This window comes from Lithobates pipiens, unplaced genomic scaffold, assembly GCF_037356315.1.
Source record: "Lithobates pipiens isolate NorthernLeopardFrog02 unplaced genomic scaffold, aLitPip1_a1.2 Scaffold_19, whole genome shotgun sequence".
Classification (NCBI taxonomy): domain Eukaryota; kingdom Metazoa; phylum Chordata; class Amphibia; order Anura; family Ranidae; genus Lithobates; species Lithobates pipiens.
Window position 1 is genome coordinate 193,532,076 of NW_027507764.1, and position 20,761 is coordinate 193,552,836.

The 20,761-nt window shown below is 41.5% G+C and overlaps 1 protein-coding gene across 2 annotated transcripts in view; it reads left to right on the top strand.

The window, feature by feature from the left end:
• TPK1 (thiamin pyrophosphokinase 1) overlaps nucleotides 1-20,761 on the top strand; it is an 805,392-nt gene that overhangs the window by 12,798 nt on the left and 771,833 nt on the right. For both annotated transcript variants that reach the window (XM_077491603.1, XM_077491602.1), the window contains exon 2: nucleotides 14,230-14,292. In XM_077491603.1, the coding sequence (XP_077347729.1) occupies nucleotides 14,250-14,292 (43 nt within the window). In that variant the 5' untranslated portion in view covers nucleotides 14,230-14,249. The remainder of the gene's footprint in view (nucleotides 1-14,229; nucleotides 14,293-20,761) is intronic.

The following is a 20,761-nucleotide window of genomic DNA, read 5'->3' on the forward strand; positions in this document are numbered from 1 at the left end:
CATACTTACCTGCTATGTGCAGTGGTTTTGCACAGAACAACCCCATCCTCCTCTTCTTGGGTCCCCCGCCAGCACCCCCCCTTAGTGCGTGCCCCCAAGCTGCTTGCTGTGGGGACACTGGTGCGCGCTCGCTTCCAAGCCAGCTCTCTCTGCTCATAAGACACAGAGATCGTGGCTCAGCCCTGCCCCGCCCTGGCCTCATTGGTTGTGATTGACAGCAGCCAATGGCAGAATGCATGAAGGTAAACAAATCTTCAGCCTATACAACTACTTGGATTACCACTAAATTAAATCTTTCTCTGTCTTTAAAAATGATATACAATTAATTTGGTAATTATCATTCAAACTATCACAGCAGTGAAAACTAGCTAGGTAATGAAGTATTACAGGCTGGTTCTGAAGTAGTTAAAGAGGAACTGTGGTTCTGCGACTGTGCCGTAATATGCAAGTATGCACAGCATATTTACATGTCATGGCAGACTCGCCTGACTGTTTGCTTTCACCGGGCACTGAGAGATCAGAGCTGTCGCCCGCAGCTTCATCCACTGTCATCTTCTTCTGGGCTTCCCGTCATTTACAACCATCGGGCAGCCAATGATGATGAAATGAATGTGTATGTGCCCAAGAGTTGCTTCTTCCTGACATTTGGCTCCATTCTCGGCACCTTGGAGAGGTCAGGAATAGGCCACAAGTGTACACTGCACTTTGCACCAACAGGTTTTGCTCTTATCAAACAGATATAGCAAAATGCGTTTAATGGTAACAATGGACCAAAATTTACATAAGCGAATAACAAGGCTAGGCTAACACCTATGCAGATTGTGGTTGATGCTTTGTATGTATATGTTTCATTTTTTTGGCACACATTTTTTACGTGCTTTAATGCGGTTTGTGTTTTTTTGTCTGTTGCAGAAACTAGCAAAAATGCAGCAGAAACGCATCAAAAACGCAAGCAACATTTTAATGCAGAGCACTATGAGTTTTTGAAGGTCGGGATGTCTGCAGTGCACAGATATGAACATGACCCATAGGAACTGCACTGTAGTGTGTTTCTGCAAAACTGAAAACACACTGCAAGACGTATGTGTGTGAAGCTATCCTAAGGGCACTTTCACACTGGGGCAGGGGTGTCAGCGGAAAAGCTCTGCTAATATTAGCGGCACTTTCCGGCCGAAAGCGGGCGATTTTAGCCCCTGCTAGTGGCCAAGGAAAGGGTTAAAAGCGCCCATGCCGAAGCTCAGCCCATATGATTTTAATGGGCAGGAGTGGTGCATACACCGCTCCTCCACTGCCCGAAAAAATGCTACTTGCAGGACTTTTCTAACATCCTGCAAGCGCACCGCCCCAGTGCGAACTCGCACTATCACATTGGGGATGCAGGGGAGGTGTTCTTCAGGCGCTTTACAGGTGCTATTTTTAGCCCAAAATCCCCTGAAAAATGCCTCGGTGTGAAAGGGGTCTTACAGTCCTATAGGAGACATTGATTGTTGGGGTTTACATATACTTTAACTTCTGTCTAGTTCAGGGGTTGACAAATTTGCTTGGAATCTAGGAGCCAGCTAAAAAAGTTAGGAGCCAGGTCCGTGACGGCGATCTGGACCTGTCCCTGGCCTGACATGGAGACGAGTGAGGGGAAGATAGCCCCCAGCCCCCCACATATGAGATCACCTCTCATTGGACACACCGCTCGAGTGCTAAATGGCCGCTGTGATTGGTCATTTAGCATGATCTGTGATTGGCTGTATCCAAGGGACACGGCCAACACAGAACTTCCCCGATGCTCGCCCATGGCGGCGTGCAGAGGGGAAGTAAACAGGAGGATGTCTAGGGACGCCCTCCCGGCAATTGGTGTCCACGCTGTAGACATCTTTCGTCTATAGCGCGGGCACGAAGTGGTTAACAAAAGAATGTGACTATTTTTTCCGACATATTCCCGCTCATTTACTGCCATTTCCCTGCTAAGGGTTCGATCAGGTCCGCCTGAAAAACTGACAGGTGAACCTGATCAGACAGCCCTTGTGAAAGGGGTCAAGCAGGGAGGATTACAAATAATATTTTTTTTTTCCTTAATTAAAATAATATTTTTTTTTACTTTTTACAAAAAAAATAAAATAAATTACAATATATATATATATATATATATATATATATATATATATATATATATATATATATATATATATATATATATAATTTAATTAATAAATAAATTAATAAATTTAATAATATATATATAATATAATGAGAAGCCATTTACCAGCCACCACACTCACCGTTGGGCAAAAAACAGGCAGGGGAGCTTCACTCCATTAGGAATTAGCATTATTGGAATAGGGTGTAATTTCTACATCCATCACAAGATGGCGCCAGACTACCGAAAGATTTTAGAAGGCCGCAAAGCCGCGGCCTCAATTACTGGCCGGCGCGGCCCGATGGAATTGCGCGGCGGAGTTCGGGGTCCAAATGGAGACAGGATACCCCAGCAGCGTTGCCCCAGTCGCCAGGACACGAAATCTAGGCGCAAATGCGTTCTGGCGACCGGGGTTTGTCGAGCCCTGGTCTAGTTTATATTACTGGCTGAAGCCTCATACACATGATGAGAATATCGGACGAATTATCTTCTTTTATTTTTATTTTTTGCATGCTAGTCTCATATCGAAAATGAAGAGATTACATAAAGCCTCATACACTCAATGAGAATATCAGATCAATGATCATCAGTTTTTTTATTTTATTTTGCATGCTAGTCTTCTATCGAAAATGAAGAGGTTACTAAAGTTACAAAAAATTTTGTAAGACAGTCTACAACTTTGGATGTAATTTATTGTATTCTTTCATTTGCGAGCATGCGTGGCTTGGTCTTCCGATTTTTTTTTTTTTTTTGGGACCAATGCTGTACTGATTGAACAAATCTTTTGCTCTGTCATTTGAGAATTTTTTTCCTGTTTGTCTCTTTGAATATTGTTGCATGAACTGTCGTAATCGGCTCTCGAATGCTGTATACTATGATCAGATTATTGTACAATCGATCTAAAAGCGATTTTTGTCATCGGATTTTCAGATCCTGTGTACTGTGCATAAGATTTCCCTTCACTTCCTGCCCTGACAATCACTATATGAGCCAAAATAAAGAGCAGTAAAATCTGACAGAGGTTCTACACCTTGCTCTATCCAAGACAAAAAAAAGTTGGGGTTTGAGGTAACGTTTGGGGCTGTAATTCCTGTAATTGTGCATCACACTATGTTTTTGCAGTTTTGGCTACAGTTACACTACTGCATATGTGGAGTCCTCGGTTATTGCAAAATGTTAAATCCAATAAAATGATTAAAAATGATTTTTGCCTCTCAGTAAAGTATGTGAAGTGCTAATTATTCTGTCATCAATTTCCACAGAGACTTCCTAGAACTATAATTCAGATTGAATTGAATGTTGGAATTAATTTAGTTGATATTTTTGACAAGCCATAAAGATGTACATCTACATGACAGATATGGCACTGAGAATCAAGAACGCTCTGGGATATATGGAACGTATAATGTAATTTTCATTGATACCTCATGAAAGTCTGATTTTAATCAGGTAGTACACTGTAGTACACCTAGAAGAGGACAACACATTCCTGTATTTTAAAGGGTGAATCCGCTTTTGTGAAAAAAATTAGCAAATAAAAGAAAAAAAAGTATAGTGTATGCATTACTACACAAGCCATATTGTAAATTAATGTTATTAACCACTTGCCGACCGTCTCACGCTGATATACCTCGGGAAAGTGATTCTAAGTGCCTTCTAAGTAGGAACCACGATATGTCTCCTCCCCAGTCTGTCCTATCCCCATACAGTTAGAAACACTAACTAGGGAACACATTTAAGCCCTTGATCGCCCCCTAGTGTTAACCCCTTTCTTGTCAGTGACATTTATACAGTAATCATGGCATTTTTATAGCACTGATTGCTGTATAAATGTCAATGGTCCACAAAATGTGTCAAAAGTGCCCGATCTGAAATGTCGCAGTACTATTAAAAATCACAGATCACCACCATTACAATCGATATATGCTTATTGCAACATATATTTTTTTTTTTTTACCAAAAATATGTAGAAGAATATATATTAGCCTAAACTGAGGAAGAAATGTTTTTTAGAAAAATTTTGGGGATATTTATTATTATTATTTATTATTATTTTTCTTCATCAACAAAAGTGGAGTTACTCTTTAATGTGAAACTGATTTCAAAAAGTGAAGATTTGTTACATTCCAGGAAAATTTTGAAATGCCAACTGTGTCGAAGGCTGGGTTCACACTGCTGCGATGCGGGAACGCTGCGAATCCGCTGCGGGTTCCCGCATCGCATGCCTCCCGGCGGCAGTTCACACTGCCCTATGCGAACTGCTGGGAGTGTCAGTGAAAAGTTAATGACACCCCCAGATCAGTTCGCATATCGCAGTGCGATCTGCAAACTCGGACAGGAATCGGATTGCATGGTGTGAACACCCATGCGATCCGATTCTGCTGCGGACCAAAAAAGGGTCCTGTGCGAGTTTGGGCCGGATGCGATGCGAATTCAGCCATACTATCTGTATGGCTGAACTCGCATCGCACAGAGATCGGATGTGATTTGCACTGCATCTCGTCACCGCAGCAGTGTGAACCCAGCCTAAGGCTGCATTCACACCTGAGCGTAGCGTTTTCAAGCAGAAAATCGCGCGAATTTACAGCGATTTTGCTGTGTTTTTAGCTGCGGTTTTTACCGCGATTTCACTGCATTTTTTACAGCGTTTTGCCATGATTTTGTGCAGGGCAAAAGGTCACCAATGTAAAAAGAAGAAAAACGCCCAAATCTGCTCCATTCGAGCGACAAAAAAGGGTCCGGAACTTGTTTGAGCTTCAGGCTTTCGACTTCAGGCGACATGGAGTGGAGATGTGGACCATCTCCATTGAGAATAATAGATTTTTTCCCCTCTAGCGTTTTGTAGCTTTAGGCTTCAAGCTACAAAACGCTCAGGTGTGAATGGGGCCTAAGGCCCCTTTCATACTTGCGCGACTTGTCTTGTGACTGCAAAGTTGCATGACAAGTCATACCCTATGATTTCCAATGTGTACCATTCATATTTGTGTGACTTCAAAGTAGTCCCTGTACTACTTTGGTCTGACTTTGATGCAAGTTGAGATTCATAGACCTCAGGTTTACACAGGCATTCCCTGAAATCGTGGCAAAATCAAGTCGCGGCAGTGTGAAAGGGGCCTAAGCAGCATTCTGAAAAAGGTATCCTTTGTCTTGAATACCTCCTGAAAATACAGAACACTTTTGGTATGGAAGGGTGCCTAGTTACTCTTGTGGCTAGAGGTCGACCGATATATTGGCCGGCCGATATATCGACCGATATTTGGCGGTTTTTAATTAATCGGCATCAGCCAATTGTGCTGATAAAAAGGCTGATTATAACTTCAGAGCGACTTGCAAATTACTTCTGTAATAGAAGTCAATGCAAGTTGCCTGAAATTTTCCATGGAGGAACTTGTCTCCTCTCTGGGCAGTCTGCCAAGAAAACACCAAAGAGATACAATGTTTACACTTATGAATGAGCTGAGCTCTGTGTGTAGAGTTCTCAGTTTATTTAAAGACTAAGGGCCGGTTCACACTGCGGGCGATGCGAGGCGACACCGACTTGCCTCGCCGCGACCTCAGCGGCGATTTGCAAATGACTTCTGTATAGAAGTCAATGCAAGTCGCCCCGAGGTCGCCCAGAAGTAGTACAGGAACCTTTTTTCTGAGTCGGAGCGACTCGAGTCGCTCCTCTCAGAACGGTTCCATTGTACAGAACGGGGGCGACTTGTCAGATTGCGGCGAGGCAAGTCGTGTCGCCTCGCATCGCCCGCAGTGTGAACCGGCCCTTAATCTTTTCTGACACTTGTTGGTTACAAGTAAAAGTCCTGTATTTTCTGCTAGAAAATCCCTTAGAACCCCCAAAAATTATATATTTTTTTTAGCAGAGACCCTACGGAATAAAATAGCGGTTGTTGCAATATTTTATGTCAAACGGTATTTGCGCAGAGATCTTTCAAATGCAATTTTTTTGGAAAAAATACACTAATGATTTAAAAAAAAAAAACTAAAACAATAAAGTTAGCCCATTTTTTTTCGTCCAAAAGTTTTCATTACCTGTTTTTGTGTATTTAATATATAGTTTTTTTTAAAATCTAAATTATACATACAAATGAACTGATTGGAGGTTTGATTTGTTTAATAAATGTTTAAATGTAAGAAATTTGCTGTATCACTTATTACTTAAGGCTGCTTTCACACTGGAGCGGGCAGGCGTTGACGGTAAAACGCTGCTAGTTTTATCAGCGCTTTACCATCATTTTAGCGCCGCTATTGAGCTGCTAGTGGGGCGCATATAACTCAGCTAGCGGCCAAGGAAGAGGTTAAATGCACCTGTGAAGCACCGCTGCCAAAGCGCATTGCATGCGCTTTGGCAGTATTGCCCATTCATTTCAATGGGCAGGAGTGGTGGAGGAGCGGTGTACACCACTCCAAAGGTGCTGCTTGCAGGACTTTTTTTTTTAACATCCTGCCAGCACATCGCCTCAATGTGAAAGCACTCTGTCTTTCACACAGATTGCAGGGGAGCCGTTTTGCAGCCACTTTACAGATGCTATTTTTAGCCCAAAAGCACCTGAAAAATGCCCCAGTGTGAAAGGTCTCTGTTAGGTTTTATGAGATGAAGGGGGAAAAAAAGAAGGAAAAAAATAAAAAATCGGCCTGACATATCGACCCAAAAAATTCGGGCATCATATATCGGCCATCGGCCGCTGCAATTTCGAAATATCGGCATCGGCCAGAGAAAAACCCATATCGGTTGACCTCTACTTATGCCTACAGCATCAAACAGTAACTGTATTTATGCACTGAGAATAAGGCATGTGATGGTCCTGACTGCTAGTTTCATGGGATTTGGAGCAAGTTTGGGTAATGTCATTACTGTGCTATTCACTGTTCTATTCACTGTTCTATTTGCTGGGGGCTTCAATAATGGGGAGAGATCTGCTTCAGGGAGTTCAGTTCCTCTTTTATAATTGTAGAATCTCTCTAACCTTTTCTATCTGCAAGAGTGATGGCACTCCCTTACACGTGGGGCTGCTGTTCTTGGCACAGGGCTCTGAAGAAATGGCACTGGTGGCCATTCTTTAAGAGCGCATGCGCCAATGACTTCATTGGCTGCTTATGCAGTAAATATCTCCTAAACGGTGCATTATTATAGGCTTACCTAGAGGTACAGACAATCGATGGGAGTTTGCTTCCACTTTACTGCAAACTTTATTTGCCAAGATAATCATTTTTTTCACGTAGCCTACTTGTTTCCCCAAAACCTATTTGTTTTTTCTGTAGCCAGTGAGGTCTACTCTAAGAAGAAGAAGAAAAAAATGTCCTGACATAAAAGCCTGTTTCTCTCCCTACTTGAGCTGTGCTGCCAGTCAGCATGATATTCTAAAGGATGCAGTAAATATGCAGAAATAAGTTAGAGGAGTGTGGGGATCCAAAAAAAAAAAAAAACCCAAACATACATACTCCCCTCCATCATTGCAGCATGGGTCCGATTCTGCAGCTGTCCCCTGCACTGGGGACTGAGTGATCACATGACCATTGATCACTACGTTTTTGGAATTCTCTGAGAAGAGAGCGGTGGCGGTTAGTCTGAAGTTTAAGACCCCTTTCACACCACACCGCACCTTGCGTTGGCGGTAAAACGCCGCTATTTTTAGCAGCGTTTTACCGGCGGATTTGCGGCGCATTTCGGCCGCTAGCGGGACGCTTTTACTCCCCGCTAGCGGCCGCGAAAGGGTTAAAACCGCCAGTAATACGCCGCAATAGCGGCGTTTTGCCGGCGGCATTACAGCGCTGCCCCATTGATTTCAATGGGCAGCAGCGGTGGAGGAGCGGTAAACACACCGCTCCTTCACCGCTCCAAAGAAGCTGCTGGCAGGATTTTTTTCTGACGTCCTGCCAGCTCACCGCTGTAGTGTGAAAGCCCTCGGGGCTTTCACACTACACACAATGGTGCAGCTTCTTTAGGGCGTTTTGCAGGCACTATTTCTAACGCTATAGCGCCTGCAAAACGCTCTCGGTGTGAAAAGGGTCTCAGAGTAACGGTTACTGTTAGCTGCATTCTTCAGATTCCAGCGGCAGATTCTTGCAGGTGGAATGACTGACGCATGCGAATAGCAGTGGCCACTCAGCTTATATAAACTAATGACAGGCTAACATAGGCCTCCTTTGTTGGTATGTAGGCACACACAAAGCTTTCAGGCTTGGACATTCATCCCCAACTGCAGGTAACAGCTTGTGTGGCTGGCGCTGTCAGCCTGTCATTAGTTTATATAGGCTGAGAGGCTTCTGCTGTCTGCATGCCCCAGTCATGACAACCACAAGAATCCGCTGATTCCTGCCACTGGAATCTGGTGACTGCATCAAGTGGCTGTGTGAAAGGGGCCTTACAGCCAAGGAAGCTCCAATCCTAACCTACGTTTGATCTGTAGTTGGTGTTACACTTGTGATCACTTATGACACCACTCCCCTCTGTTAACCAATGTGATAGGCATTTCCGGGAGTTTAATGGCAGGGGAATTCTGAGGCAGAAAAAAAGACCCCTGCAAAGTCGGGTTCTAAAGAGTGGTTTCTGAGCTCAAAAAATGCCTGAATGCTTATAAACCCGCCTAAGTGCTAATAGACATCATTTTACATTGTAAATTGAATATAATGAAAAATGAGTAGAGGGAAATGTTTTTGGGGGAAAAAAACGCTTTTAAAAACAAATGCCCATAAACTCTCATGAATTCTTGTGCAATATGAGTCACTAAGATCGTTTTTTATGCTGCATTTTCTGGCAGATGTTTTGTCATTTTTTTCAGCTGCCTAGTGTGCATGGACCCTAAAAAGTGTTAGCTGAAGTGTTTTATTTGTTAGTTGAGTACATCTAAATCTGCTAGTGCATCTAACACAGTACTACTGTCCAGAGGTTTCTCAGTTGATTGAACACACCCTAAGGCCCCTTTCACACTACCGATCCGTTCAGATCCGCCTGTCAGTTTTTCAGGCGGACTTGAACGGATGCTCCATAGAGCTCTATGGAGCGTCGGATGTCAGCGGTGACATGTCCGCTGAAATCCGACCCGCTCCGATCCGAAAAAGTGTGACGGAGGAAAAAGCTATTTTTCCATCCATCATCGGATCGGGTGACGACGGACACTGCGGTCCGTCCTCATCCGATCTCCCATAGGGGAGAGCGGCGCTGTGATAGGTCCGTCCCTGCGCAGTGTGCAGAGACGGACCTGTCATCTCCCTGCTCAGCAGAGATCGCTCCGGCGATCCCCGCTGTGCAAGCGGATATCCATGGGGCGGTTTATCACTGATCTGGCCCGTCTGAAAGGACCCTAAGACAGGAAGTGTGTAAATGGCCACACCAGGTGAAAATAAAGGGGGAAAAAAAGCCTAAAACAGAAAACATTTGTGGCTGCAATATATTAGATCTGTGCTGTTGGCACTATACAGTAAAACCTTGGTTTGAGAGCATTTTGCAAGATGAGCAACATTTTTTTTAATACATTTTGACTTGACATACAAGTAGCATCATGTCACAACTGAGTAGAAAAGAGAAGAGAGGAGCCTCTAAGTGTAGCAATATGATTACATTTAATGAAGGTATAAAATTTTGTAACATATTGCTACACTTAGAGGCGCCTCTCTTCTCTTTTAAACTCTGGACCGCCTGCTGGATTTTGCTTCTAATCCCCTTGTGGAGGCTTTCATTTGTGGATGGACATTTTATGGTTACACAACCTATCACATTGCTATAATCGTTATATATGGACTGAGGGACATATGAATATATGGTTGTGGAATGAATCATCTGAGTTAACATTATTTCTTATGGGGAAATTTGCTTTGATATGCAAGAGATTTGGATTGCAGGCATGTTCCTGGAACTAATTATGCTCGCAATCCAAGGTTTTACTGTATAGGGAAATATATGTGGTACTATATAGGGAGACAGTACAGTTACATTACAGTTCAAGAGAAGAGGATTAGAAGGGCCTTGCTCATGAAAGCTTACAATCTAGAGGTAAAGGCAAGTGGTACAAATGGTGGTAACTGTGTGGGTATGAGCTGTTCATGAAAGTCAAATTTAGTTGTTTGCTAGAAGTGAGATAGACTTTCCTGAAATGGGAAGTTTTCATGGATTGCCTAAAGATGGACAAAGTAAGAGTGAGCCAAACAGTTTGGGATGGGAGAGGCTCTAAAACAGGGGTGCCCAACCTTTTGAAGAGTGAGGGCCACTTAAGCTTCTTGGTAACCGGTTGCAGACCACAATAAGCAAAGCATGTGGATAACAGGTCCTTGTCCACTCTGCATATGCAGAGTAGACACAGACACAGCCCACTCTACTCTATGGGCCCTCTGATCCGATCCAACCAGATGGAAGGGGACAGATCCCCTTCTGTTTTTTTTTGCAGATCAGATTGAAGGTAGGCAGGGGTACCTAAAATCCAGCAGGAGCTACATCGTAAACGGACACAAGTCCAGTTACATCTGTTGATCCATAGAGGTGAATGGAGGGTACGATTGAGTCGGATCAGTTGTGTGAAAAGGGATCTAAGGCTGCTTTCACAGTAATGCGCTGCGGTTTACCCACACCGCAGGTGTGGCACAGTGCACCTGTGGCTTTTCTGTGGGTCAGCTGCACTTTGCCACAGACTTCTGTTATATCCTGCAGGTGTGGCACACTTTCTGAAAGCGCACCAAACACGCAAGTAATAACAGAAATCTAAAAACAAAGGGGATAGGCACCTCTAAGTGCAGGGGTAAAAACTATTTATTCAATGATACATTTGGCAACTCACATGTTAGAAGAATTAGAAAGGAACATCTGTAAGTAAAGTCCCGAGAGGTAACATCGGTGGGAAGTCAAGTTCCTCCGCTCCTGTCTCCGCAAGCGCTCGGATCCCCGCTGGTCACCACTGTGACGGGAAGCTGGTCATACAGTGGAGGAGTCCAGAGTGAAGCTTGGTGCGCAGGTGGTGTGGAGAGATGGTGTCACTGGAGTGCAATGCATTTTCGAGCATGCATGCTGCATGTGTTGCAGCAGCCATGCTCCTTTATCAAGCAATACAAGTGGAACATGGGACTCTGACACAGTGCAGCTAACCCTGTGGATCAGTTTGAAAGCAGCCCAGTAACCACTGCAGAACAGAGATGCCCAATATACACAGTGATTTTAGTAATAAACGTACCTTTAAAATAACATTCTTCCATTCAGGTATCGCAGACTGTTGCTGTCCCAGGCAGCGTGCATTTGGTATCACTCCATCTTAGCCCTTGTACACACGATCGGTCATTTCGACAACCAAATCCGTCGGATTTTGTCCGAAACTGTTGCATACACACAGTCGGACAAAGTTGTCAGAAAATCCGATCGTACTTAACGTGATGACATTATTTCGTTAGGACGTGACTACATTCAGGCTAGTAGCCAATAGCTTTGGTCTAGGAATTTGATCTGAGCATGCGTGGCACTTTGTCCGATCGTAATTCTCTACACATGATCGGACAAAGTCCGATCGGAGCATGTTGTCAGAAAATTTTATAGACAAGTTGGAAAACTTGGTCCGTTGGAATGCTCCAATGGAAACAGTCCGATGGAGCCCACACACTGTCGGATTATCCAACAACACGGTCCTATCGGACATTGTCCATCGGAATATCCGACCGTGTGTACAAGGGCTTAGAGCTGCACGATTATGGCCAAAATGAGATTCACAGTTTTTTTGCTTAGAATAAAGATCACAATTCTGGAACGATTCTCACGGTGTAAAATCTTTCACATTATACAAAAAAAATTGGGCTAACTTTACTGTTTTTTTTTTTTTTTTTTTTTAATTCATTAAAGTAATTTTTTCTAAAAAAATTGCATTTGAAAGACCGCTGAGCAAGTACAGTGTGACATAAAACATTGCAACAGCCACCATTTTATTCTCTAGGGTCTCTACTAAAATATATATATATATATATATATATATATATATATATATATATATATATATATATATATATATATATATATATAAAAAATATGTTTGGGGGGTTCTAAGAAATTTCTAGCAAAAAAAAAATGATTTTAACTTGAAAACAACTGTTTGAAAAAGGTTTAGTGTTTAAGTGGTTAAATGTTCCTAATTTACATACAGAAGTCTATTCCTTTGATGTAAAAGACAAATTGATACAATGTTTAGACTTAACATTCCACTGATAGAATGTTTTAGAACTTGGCAGACTGCCCAGACTTTGACTTTTGACAGCTGAGAGAAAATTCTCTGCATACCAAAGATCAGGGAAAAAATCGCTATAACGATTCTTGGCGATTAATCTACTCCGTCTATGACAGGAGCCGGTGCTATATAGGAAGCATTGGTTTATGTGGCTCTGCTCCACACCCGCTTGCTTCCTCGACTGCCACCTCCATTCACAACACTGATGCTCTTGGATGGTGGGTCGGCAATGCACGATCTGAGCTTGCCAACCCGGAGCAGATGGTCACGGGCCACATCAGAGGGCTCCGCAGGCCACTGGTTGGGTGCATGTGATTCCAAATACAGAACCTTGGCATTCACAAGAAATATATGTACTTCACAACACAAATGGTTATAAGTAATATAAATATAATGTTATTGATTTGCCTAAAAACTAACCTTTTAAAGTATACCTGTCATATCTTGGAGCTTGTAAAATACTTACAGAAATCAAATGCAAATACATACATACCTTTTAAAGAGGAGGTAAACCCTGGTGAGTTTTACTTCCTCTTTATTTCCCTGCAAAGCTAAAGCATAATGGTAATGCATCGCATAGTAGCCTATTATGTGTCACTTACCTGACACCGAAGCCTGCGATGTCTCAGTTTTCTCCACAAGCAGGGAGCGTCCATCTTCGCCCCTCTTCCTTTTCCGGGCCGTGAACTCCCGCTCTATGACTGGCCGGAGTCGCGTGGCGTCACTCCCACGCAACGTGCGCAGGAGCCGCCAGTTACGGCATGACCCCTATTAGAAATGGCAAGATGTGCCGTCTCTAAGGAGTGCATGCACCATAGTCATCAATGCTCGTCTTTTTTTTAGTAAATATCTCCTAAACCTCTACATATTTCAAGCACCTACAAGTAAGCCTTAACATTGTCTTACCTGTAGGAAAAAGTGGTTGTACAGGGTGTACAACCACTTTAAGTGGGTGCAGCCGTCTCCTTCCATACTATTTTATTGACCATTCAAATGCTAATCTTGGTGGTGTGCTAATAGGAAGGGGTGGGAGACTGGTGGAGTAGGGCCAGCTCGCAACATTACCAGAAAGTGATGACATTTGCATATAACAACACTGGAGATGGCTTTGACGGTAGGTGAAGAAAACGTTCGCCACCTTCAAGAGCTGGCCAGCCATCTACATTTCTAGTGGCACACCACCGAGTCACTTTAATGGGATGTGGGAGAGTATAGAAGGCATGCAAGCTCCTTAACACTACCAAGAAGAGTGAAAATTTTAATATTAGATGTTTACAGTAGTTTGGGTTGGAGCACCTTAAGGTGCCCTTCACTTGATTGCTGCACACCTCTTACAAGCTTTCAGAAGTGGAAATTGTACACTTATATAGCAAGAGAACTGTGTAAAATGATTGACAAGAATAGTTTTATTCAGATGGGAATATTATTATGATTTAATAATATAAAATCTGAAATAAATGATGAAAGGGGATTGAAGACAGACATAACTTTGTATTTCGATGAGTGTGGACTATGTAATACACTAGAACTGTAGTTATGTTACTGCTGAAGGCACACTATGTAATCGATCTGAAGGTGATCTCAGTTCTCTGCTGGACATTCATCGTCTGGGTTGAGAGCTCATTTACAACTCTAGATAGAACAGATATGTAGCTTCAAATTCCATTTTCACAGAGTTGAGTGTGTGAAAAATAGCACAGCTAAGCAAATTGAATAGCTGCAACCAGAATGTCACAAAGTTATCAAAGAGCAAAGGCTTCAGTATAAGATTCCTTTTATTATTCCCCACATCCTGGACAAGCTATAATCAAGTGACATGACCTCTTAAAAGTTATACTGTAAAAAGGAAAAACTCATGGTTTGTAATTAAAACGCATTATTTGTGCATGTATCTATCTCCAGGTGAAATTAATACCCTAAGAATGGAAAGAGAGTTTACCCCTCTTAAGTGTCTCCAACCGTCGGGTAAGAGTTTCTTTCTGCTAAGCCAATGTGTAATGTAGAACTATAGCCATCAGTTGCATTTCATTTTCTAGTTCTGTTGTCTTGGAGAGCTTATTGTTTTAGTGGTTACATTTAAATAGATTTAGAATATCTATAGTTTTTCCAGTGTGGTATGATGTAATTAGTCTCTGCATGTTACATATACTGCTTTCCCATATGAAAGGGGCCAATGAGCATAAGTTGCAAGCTGGTTTACGTAAAATGTATTTTAATAGGCTTCATGGCCAAGGCTAGGTTCACATCTATGTACGTTACAGTTGATGCATTTTCTGGAATGTTTTGTGGTACGTTTTGTGTTTTTCATGCGCTTTGCACGTTTTTTTTTTAGCTAATAGGAAAGTATGACAGTTCTGTTCATGGAGTGCAACTTTCATGCAACTTTAAACTCTGGCACTCAAGTCGCATCAAAGTAGTGCAGGAATCCTTTGTGTGTCCAAAGTTGCATGTTAGGGTTAGGATAAAGATTTAGGCTAAAGGGCTTTGGTTTGGATAAAGGGTTAGTGTTAAGGGTTCGAATTAGTGGTAATTAGGGTTGGTATTAGCGGTAATTGTTAGGGTCAGCGTTAGCAGTGGGGCCCTTTCACATGGGCCTATGGGGCAGCAGATGTCAGCTGTCACCCGCTGCTTTTTCAATCTTCTGTCCGCCAAATCCAGATGTATGGTGGTCCTATTTTCCCTTCGTCTGGGGTTAAAGTTAGCTGTATTCATTAGGGTTAGAGTTAGCTGTAATAATTTGGGTTAGGGTTAACGGTAATTGTTAGGATTAGCGTTCCAACCTTAACAATTACCACTAGCCCTAACAATTACCTCAAACTCAAACCCTAATGCTTAACCCTAACATGTGACTTTGGACACATAAAGGTTCTTGCACTACTTTGATGTAACTTTGATGGGACTTGAGTGCCAGAATGTAAAATTGCATCAAAGTCACTTTCTATGAGCAGAACTGTCATACTTTCCTATTAACACAAAGCAATCTCCTGCACTCAGGAGCTTATTCCATATGTAAGTGGTGTAGCCAACCCTTTGGATAGAATAGGAAAAGTCATAGGTCTTGCTGCCCTCCTCAGAACAATGGGTGTCCTTAGAGCTGAAACATATAGAAAAACAGGGAGGTTGCAACGACCTTGCACATTACCAAAGATACAATTTGTTTAAATAGTAAAAGCAAGAGTCATACTCAAAAACAAACATTTAAAAGCCTTAATTGCATCTTCTGGAACCTGGACCGGATATAAGGAGGAACCAGATGGTAACACAAACTGCTTAAGCGTTACGAGGAAGTACCCTCTTCATCAGAGCCTCAGCAATGGCACTAGTGTTGCAGGCACTATTTTTATCGCTGAGGCTCTGATGAAGAGGGTACTCCCTTGTAATGCATAAGCTGTTTGTAATACCATCTGTTTCCTCCTTATAACCGGGCCAGGTTGCAGAAGATACAGTTTCAATTTTGTGGAGCTAAGTTAAGCCTTTTTAAATGTTTGTTTGTGAGTATGACTCTTGCACATACTATTTAAATACATTTTATCTTTGTTAATGCACAAAGGTCGGTGCACCCTCCTTGTTTTTCTATATTCTTTCCTATTAGCCCAAAAAAAAACATAACACATTAAATACGCAACACTTGCATTTTTGGTGCATTGAAGTTTATTACATGCAAAACTCAAACTTTTGCGAGAAAAAAAAGTCCCTGACCCTTTTAAAAGAAGAACGAACCATATCAAAACTCACAAACTAGGTACACAGTGGGGGAAATTTACTAAACCTGGAGCACTCAGTCTGGTGCAGTTGTGCAGTTTCTAATTTCAGATTGTTCAATTGGGCTTTGACAATAAAACCCGAAAGCTGATTGGTTTCTATGAAGAGCTGCACCCGATTTTGCCCTCTTCAGTACTAGTAAATAACCCCCCATGTTAAATGGACTGTAGTGTCTTTCTGCAAAACGCACAAAAAAATGCATAGGTGTGAATCAAGGGTAAATAAAGCTTCAGGAGATTTTTCAAACTCATTTTATTTCAAATCGGTGTGGTGGAGAGCGACACCTAGACTTCCTGTCCTGTAGTTTCTTTGATTCCATTGTTATTATGGAGAATGCAGTAGAAGGTACTGATGCTTGCTCAGCTGGTACACCCACAACTCCCATATATTTTTTTTCCCAAGGGGAATTTGAGATTTATAAGAAGCCAGGAGCTTACCCAGCCCACCAGGTTGTACTTGTACCTAGGATATTATGTTTGGGCAGGGCTGTCTTTTTGAATTTGAGTTTTGTTTAATATTCTACATTTTCATTTTGTTTAAATAGGGAGAAGTGTTGTTTGAAATGTTTCTTATTTTTTTATCTCAATTCCATTTAAAGCTAAAAACTCATGACATAAAATAGAGAACCATCTAAAAAAAATTTGACATTTAGCTCTGTTTGAACCTTAGTACACTAAAACCTCCACCTCAGCTACTTGTATACCTTAGTAGGACAGGACAACCTGCTATATGTTAATTTACAGCTGCACTTAAAGCTTGACTCCAGGACCAGCAAATATTGCCAAAATAAGACTTGTGTATTCTTATGATTCTTGGTTTTCTTTGTGTATTTCTTTGAGATCTGTGCAGTAATCCAGTGTGTGCCTTTGTACAGGAACTAATACAGACTGGTCACTTCTACTCTTCCCCCTTGTGCAGGGTGGTTGGTCTTGTATCCTCCCCTTCCTGTAGTTTTCTGCTGACAGCCTGTAGTGGGAGAACCTACTGGGTCCCTCCCACAGCTCTGCTCTCTGCACAGACTACATACAGCACAGTGATGATATCACTATTGCATGTAGAAGGTAATAACTGTTTAAAAGGGTATTTACTGCACAAAAAGTGAATTTATATCCTTTATGACTATGGAGAAATATATTTCAACAAGCTTTTGTTCCAGTAGTTAATCTTTAAAGGGTAATTAGGGAGGTTTTCATGATATAAAATTAAAGTACACTTGCTGTGATACATGACTGGTAAACATCCAAAGACCCCCACCCCATTCTCAGCTTCACACTATCTCTAATCTGTATATATTTTATTAATCATCAAATTAATCATAAAGAGCTCCTTGTGTTCCATCGCTCTCATTTACTGCAATAGAAAGTACTAATAACTTCTCAGTTTAGGCATTGTTTATTTTGGCTCTAAGTCTCCAAAAGAGTTTTTTTCTTTGTGAGCTTTCAGCAGACACTCGAAGATGCCTGCAGATACCTTTTAGCTGCTTGTTAAACTATTATCCAGTTCCTCCAGGCTCCCTGAAGCCAGTACATAATCCCTGATGCACACTAATAATGCAAGAGTGAGCTGTGAAAAAGATAAGTTTAATCTATGCATTCAGTCTCTCTTCTACAGTTCTTTTGTTGTCAGGGTACTGTAGGGTTGTTAAAGGTTTTTTCTACTCAAATAAATATCTACGTGTTGTTTTGATGCTAGCAAGATGAATTGCATACTGGCTTCTTATATACTGTATGTCTTGGACACCAGTGGTGAGAGATTCCCACCAGAATTCCCAATTCCATCCAGCTGAGCGCCCATTATAAAGCTGAATGATGGTGTTATGTTCCCATAGCGGTTCTTCAGTCAGGTAGGATAAACAGATAAATAGTTAGTCATGCCGCAAGACATTGACACCTTCATTATGGTTAGTGGGAGATGAAATCTACTATGGGGAAATTTCACCACCGGAGTCTCTGAGAGATAAAGGGACAGCAGGTGATTCAACACTCCTGAATTTATTATAATTTAGTATTGGTTTGTACCTGAATGCAGACAACCCCAGAGATATCAGATTTCCTTACTAGTTAAAGGTATCTACAGTATGTGCTGCTTTTTTGAACTGAACTAATAAACTGAAAATTGTTATACTTCTTGCCAGTTGTTCTAGATGTCTCTTGCTTAAATTGATAATAAATGCTCTTTAAAAAACAAACAAAAAAACATAGGTTTACGCTTACCTTTTTACACAGAGCAGCACCATACCTCCTCCTTTGGAGTCCCCCGCCAGCGCTTCTGGTTCCTCCCCTCGCCAAGTGCCCCCATAGAAAACTGCTTTCTATGGGGGCACTTGTGGGCTTGCTCCCTAGCCTTGGTGTCTGCATCTGTTGACACAGACAGCTGGATTTGGCCCTGTCTCCTCCTCACTGGCTTTGATTGACAGCAGCCAATGGCTCCCACTAGATCAGCAAAGCCAATGAGAATCGGAAGTGAAGGGAGAGAAGAGCTACAGACGGGCACAGTGCTGGATCAAATGAGGGCTCAGATAAGTAAAGGGGGGAGGGGGTGTACTGGTATCTAAAAAATGTTTTACCTTAATGCAAGGAATGCATTAAAGTAAAAAAGGTTTAAGCTTTAGAACCACTTTAAGCCTAGCTTCACATGTATGCGTTTCTGTTAATTTGAATAGGCTGCTGTACCGGAAAACACAGGGAAAAAGTCCCCGGCCCTTCTCTAAAACTGCAGCAATGCTTTGGTACCATGTGGTTCTCATTTCCATGCACAAGAAAATGCTCTGTTTTCTGATGCACTGGGGTGCCATTAAGACTCAATGGGCACCCCCTGTGCATCTGTCAAGCAGCAACACGTTTTGTCTATGGGTGTCTTCAGGTGCAGAAACACATGCGATTTACATGCACTCCCTCAACCACATATGTTTGAAGGGCCTATTATATGGGCGTGTCCCTAATTACACATGAACACGCTGCCCTTGTGAGATGCATGTGAGTGCAAATTAATTGTTAATAGCACCTCAAACACATCTCACAATGCGTTTGAGGCCACCAAACTGCTTGGTACTCCAGCACCATGTGGTTTGGTTTGGTGCATTTTGCAAAGGTAGTGCTTGCACTACTTTTTGCACTTCCCAGTGCATTTTGCAGCCCATTTGAATGAGCTGTCAAAACTGGAACGCAAGGGACCACATAGGAGCACACAAGTGCTTTGATTAGAAAATCTTATAACTAGCATTCAGCAGATTGATAAGTAGGCTATTCTAAATGTGATAGCGTCTCATATGTAACCTTACGATGTTGCAAGGCTTTCTGCGTCATTTTTATTAATTATAATAAATCATAGTATATATAAAATGATAAATAGTAAGCAAAACCTATGAATATTAATTTGTGTTGGGAAACTGAACTTATTTTTCCATGTATTGACAAATTACTGATTTTTTTTTTTAAACAAACATAATTTGCCCTCTAAAAACAAAAACAAAGTGACTAATTTCATTGTAACATGATTTGAAAAAAAGTGGGTGATGTAGCATTTACAAAGTAAAATTTGATTGTTTCTAATACAGAATGAATAATCACTTCTGGGATAAAGTCACCCTTGGCCACTTCCTTCAGGGGGAGTTAAGCGGACTCATAGCCTGTATTCTCTAAAGTCAGCATTTTCTTCCGTGATGAGATGTGACTCTCCCAATCACATTCAGGCAGATAATTCATCCGTTCAATCTTAAAAGCAGGTCAAAGTAATTTTACATTCGTCAAAGAAGAGTACAGAATTTGCCAAGCTGGACAAGACGAGATAGCTATTTATGTGTGAAAGTCCTCTTTCTTGTAGAAGCACATGCATTAAATATTGATTTCCCATGTGGTAACTTGCATGATTTGTTCTTGTAGAAGCATTTTGCCTTTGGGAAGTTGTCATGCCTACCAAGGCAGGCAATCAAAGACATGACTTTTCGGAAAATCGTCTGTCTTAATTCATGCACAAGAGCCCCTTGTTTTTTTAACCTGCTGCAAATAGGCATTCCCTTGAAATGAAGAAAATGAAAAGATGTTCTTAAAAAAACTTTTTTTTTCGATGAGCCCAATATACCTTTAGAAACATTAGGAAAAGTTAATTGCTTTCATTTAACAAATAAAGCATAATCCGGTTGAAGTATCCTCATTATTTTTCTACTTTGCAGGAGAGAGAATGCCTTATAGAAAATTCATTTTTTTGATGTGCAAAAGTAATGCGAAAGTTATTAATGCAAGTTATTTTATGTCTGAAATATCTAATAGGTTATTTTTCTAAGTACAAGGAGATATAATATAGCTGAAATTACTGGAGGATTATAGGTTTATTATCCTTTTGTTAAAGCACTTGGCAAAGAAAGTACGAAGCTTTATAAATATTGTAGGTTGTGACCTATACAGGTTGTTGCATGGTAACTGAGAAAAAGGAATGTATTATCAATTACAGTCTGTTTTAGTCTGTTCTTAAACATTCTGTATCATTTCACACCAAATATTTAAAGGGGCTGTAAAGATTTGTTTTTCATTTTCTAATTGGGTTTCTTTAAGCTAGTGCCTTGTTGGTTCACTTACCTTTTCCTTCCATTTTCCTTCTAAATGTATTTTTTCTTTGTCTGAATTTCTCACTTCCTATTCCTCTTCTGTCAGCTTGCTCCCATCATCCATGCCGT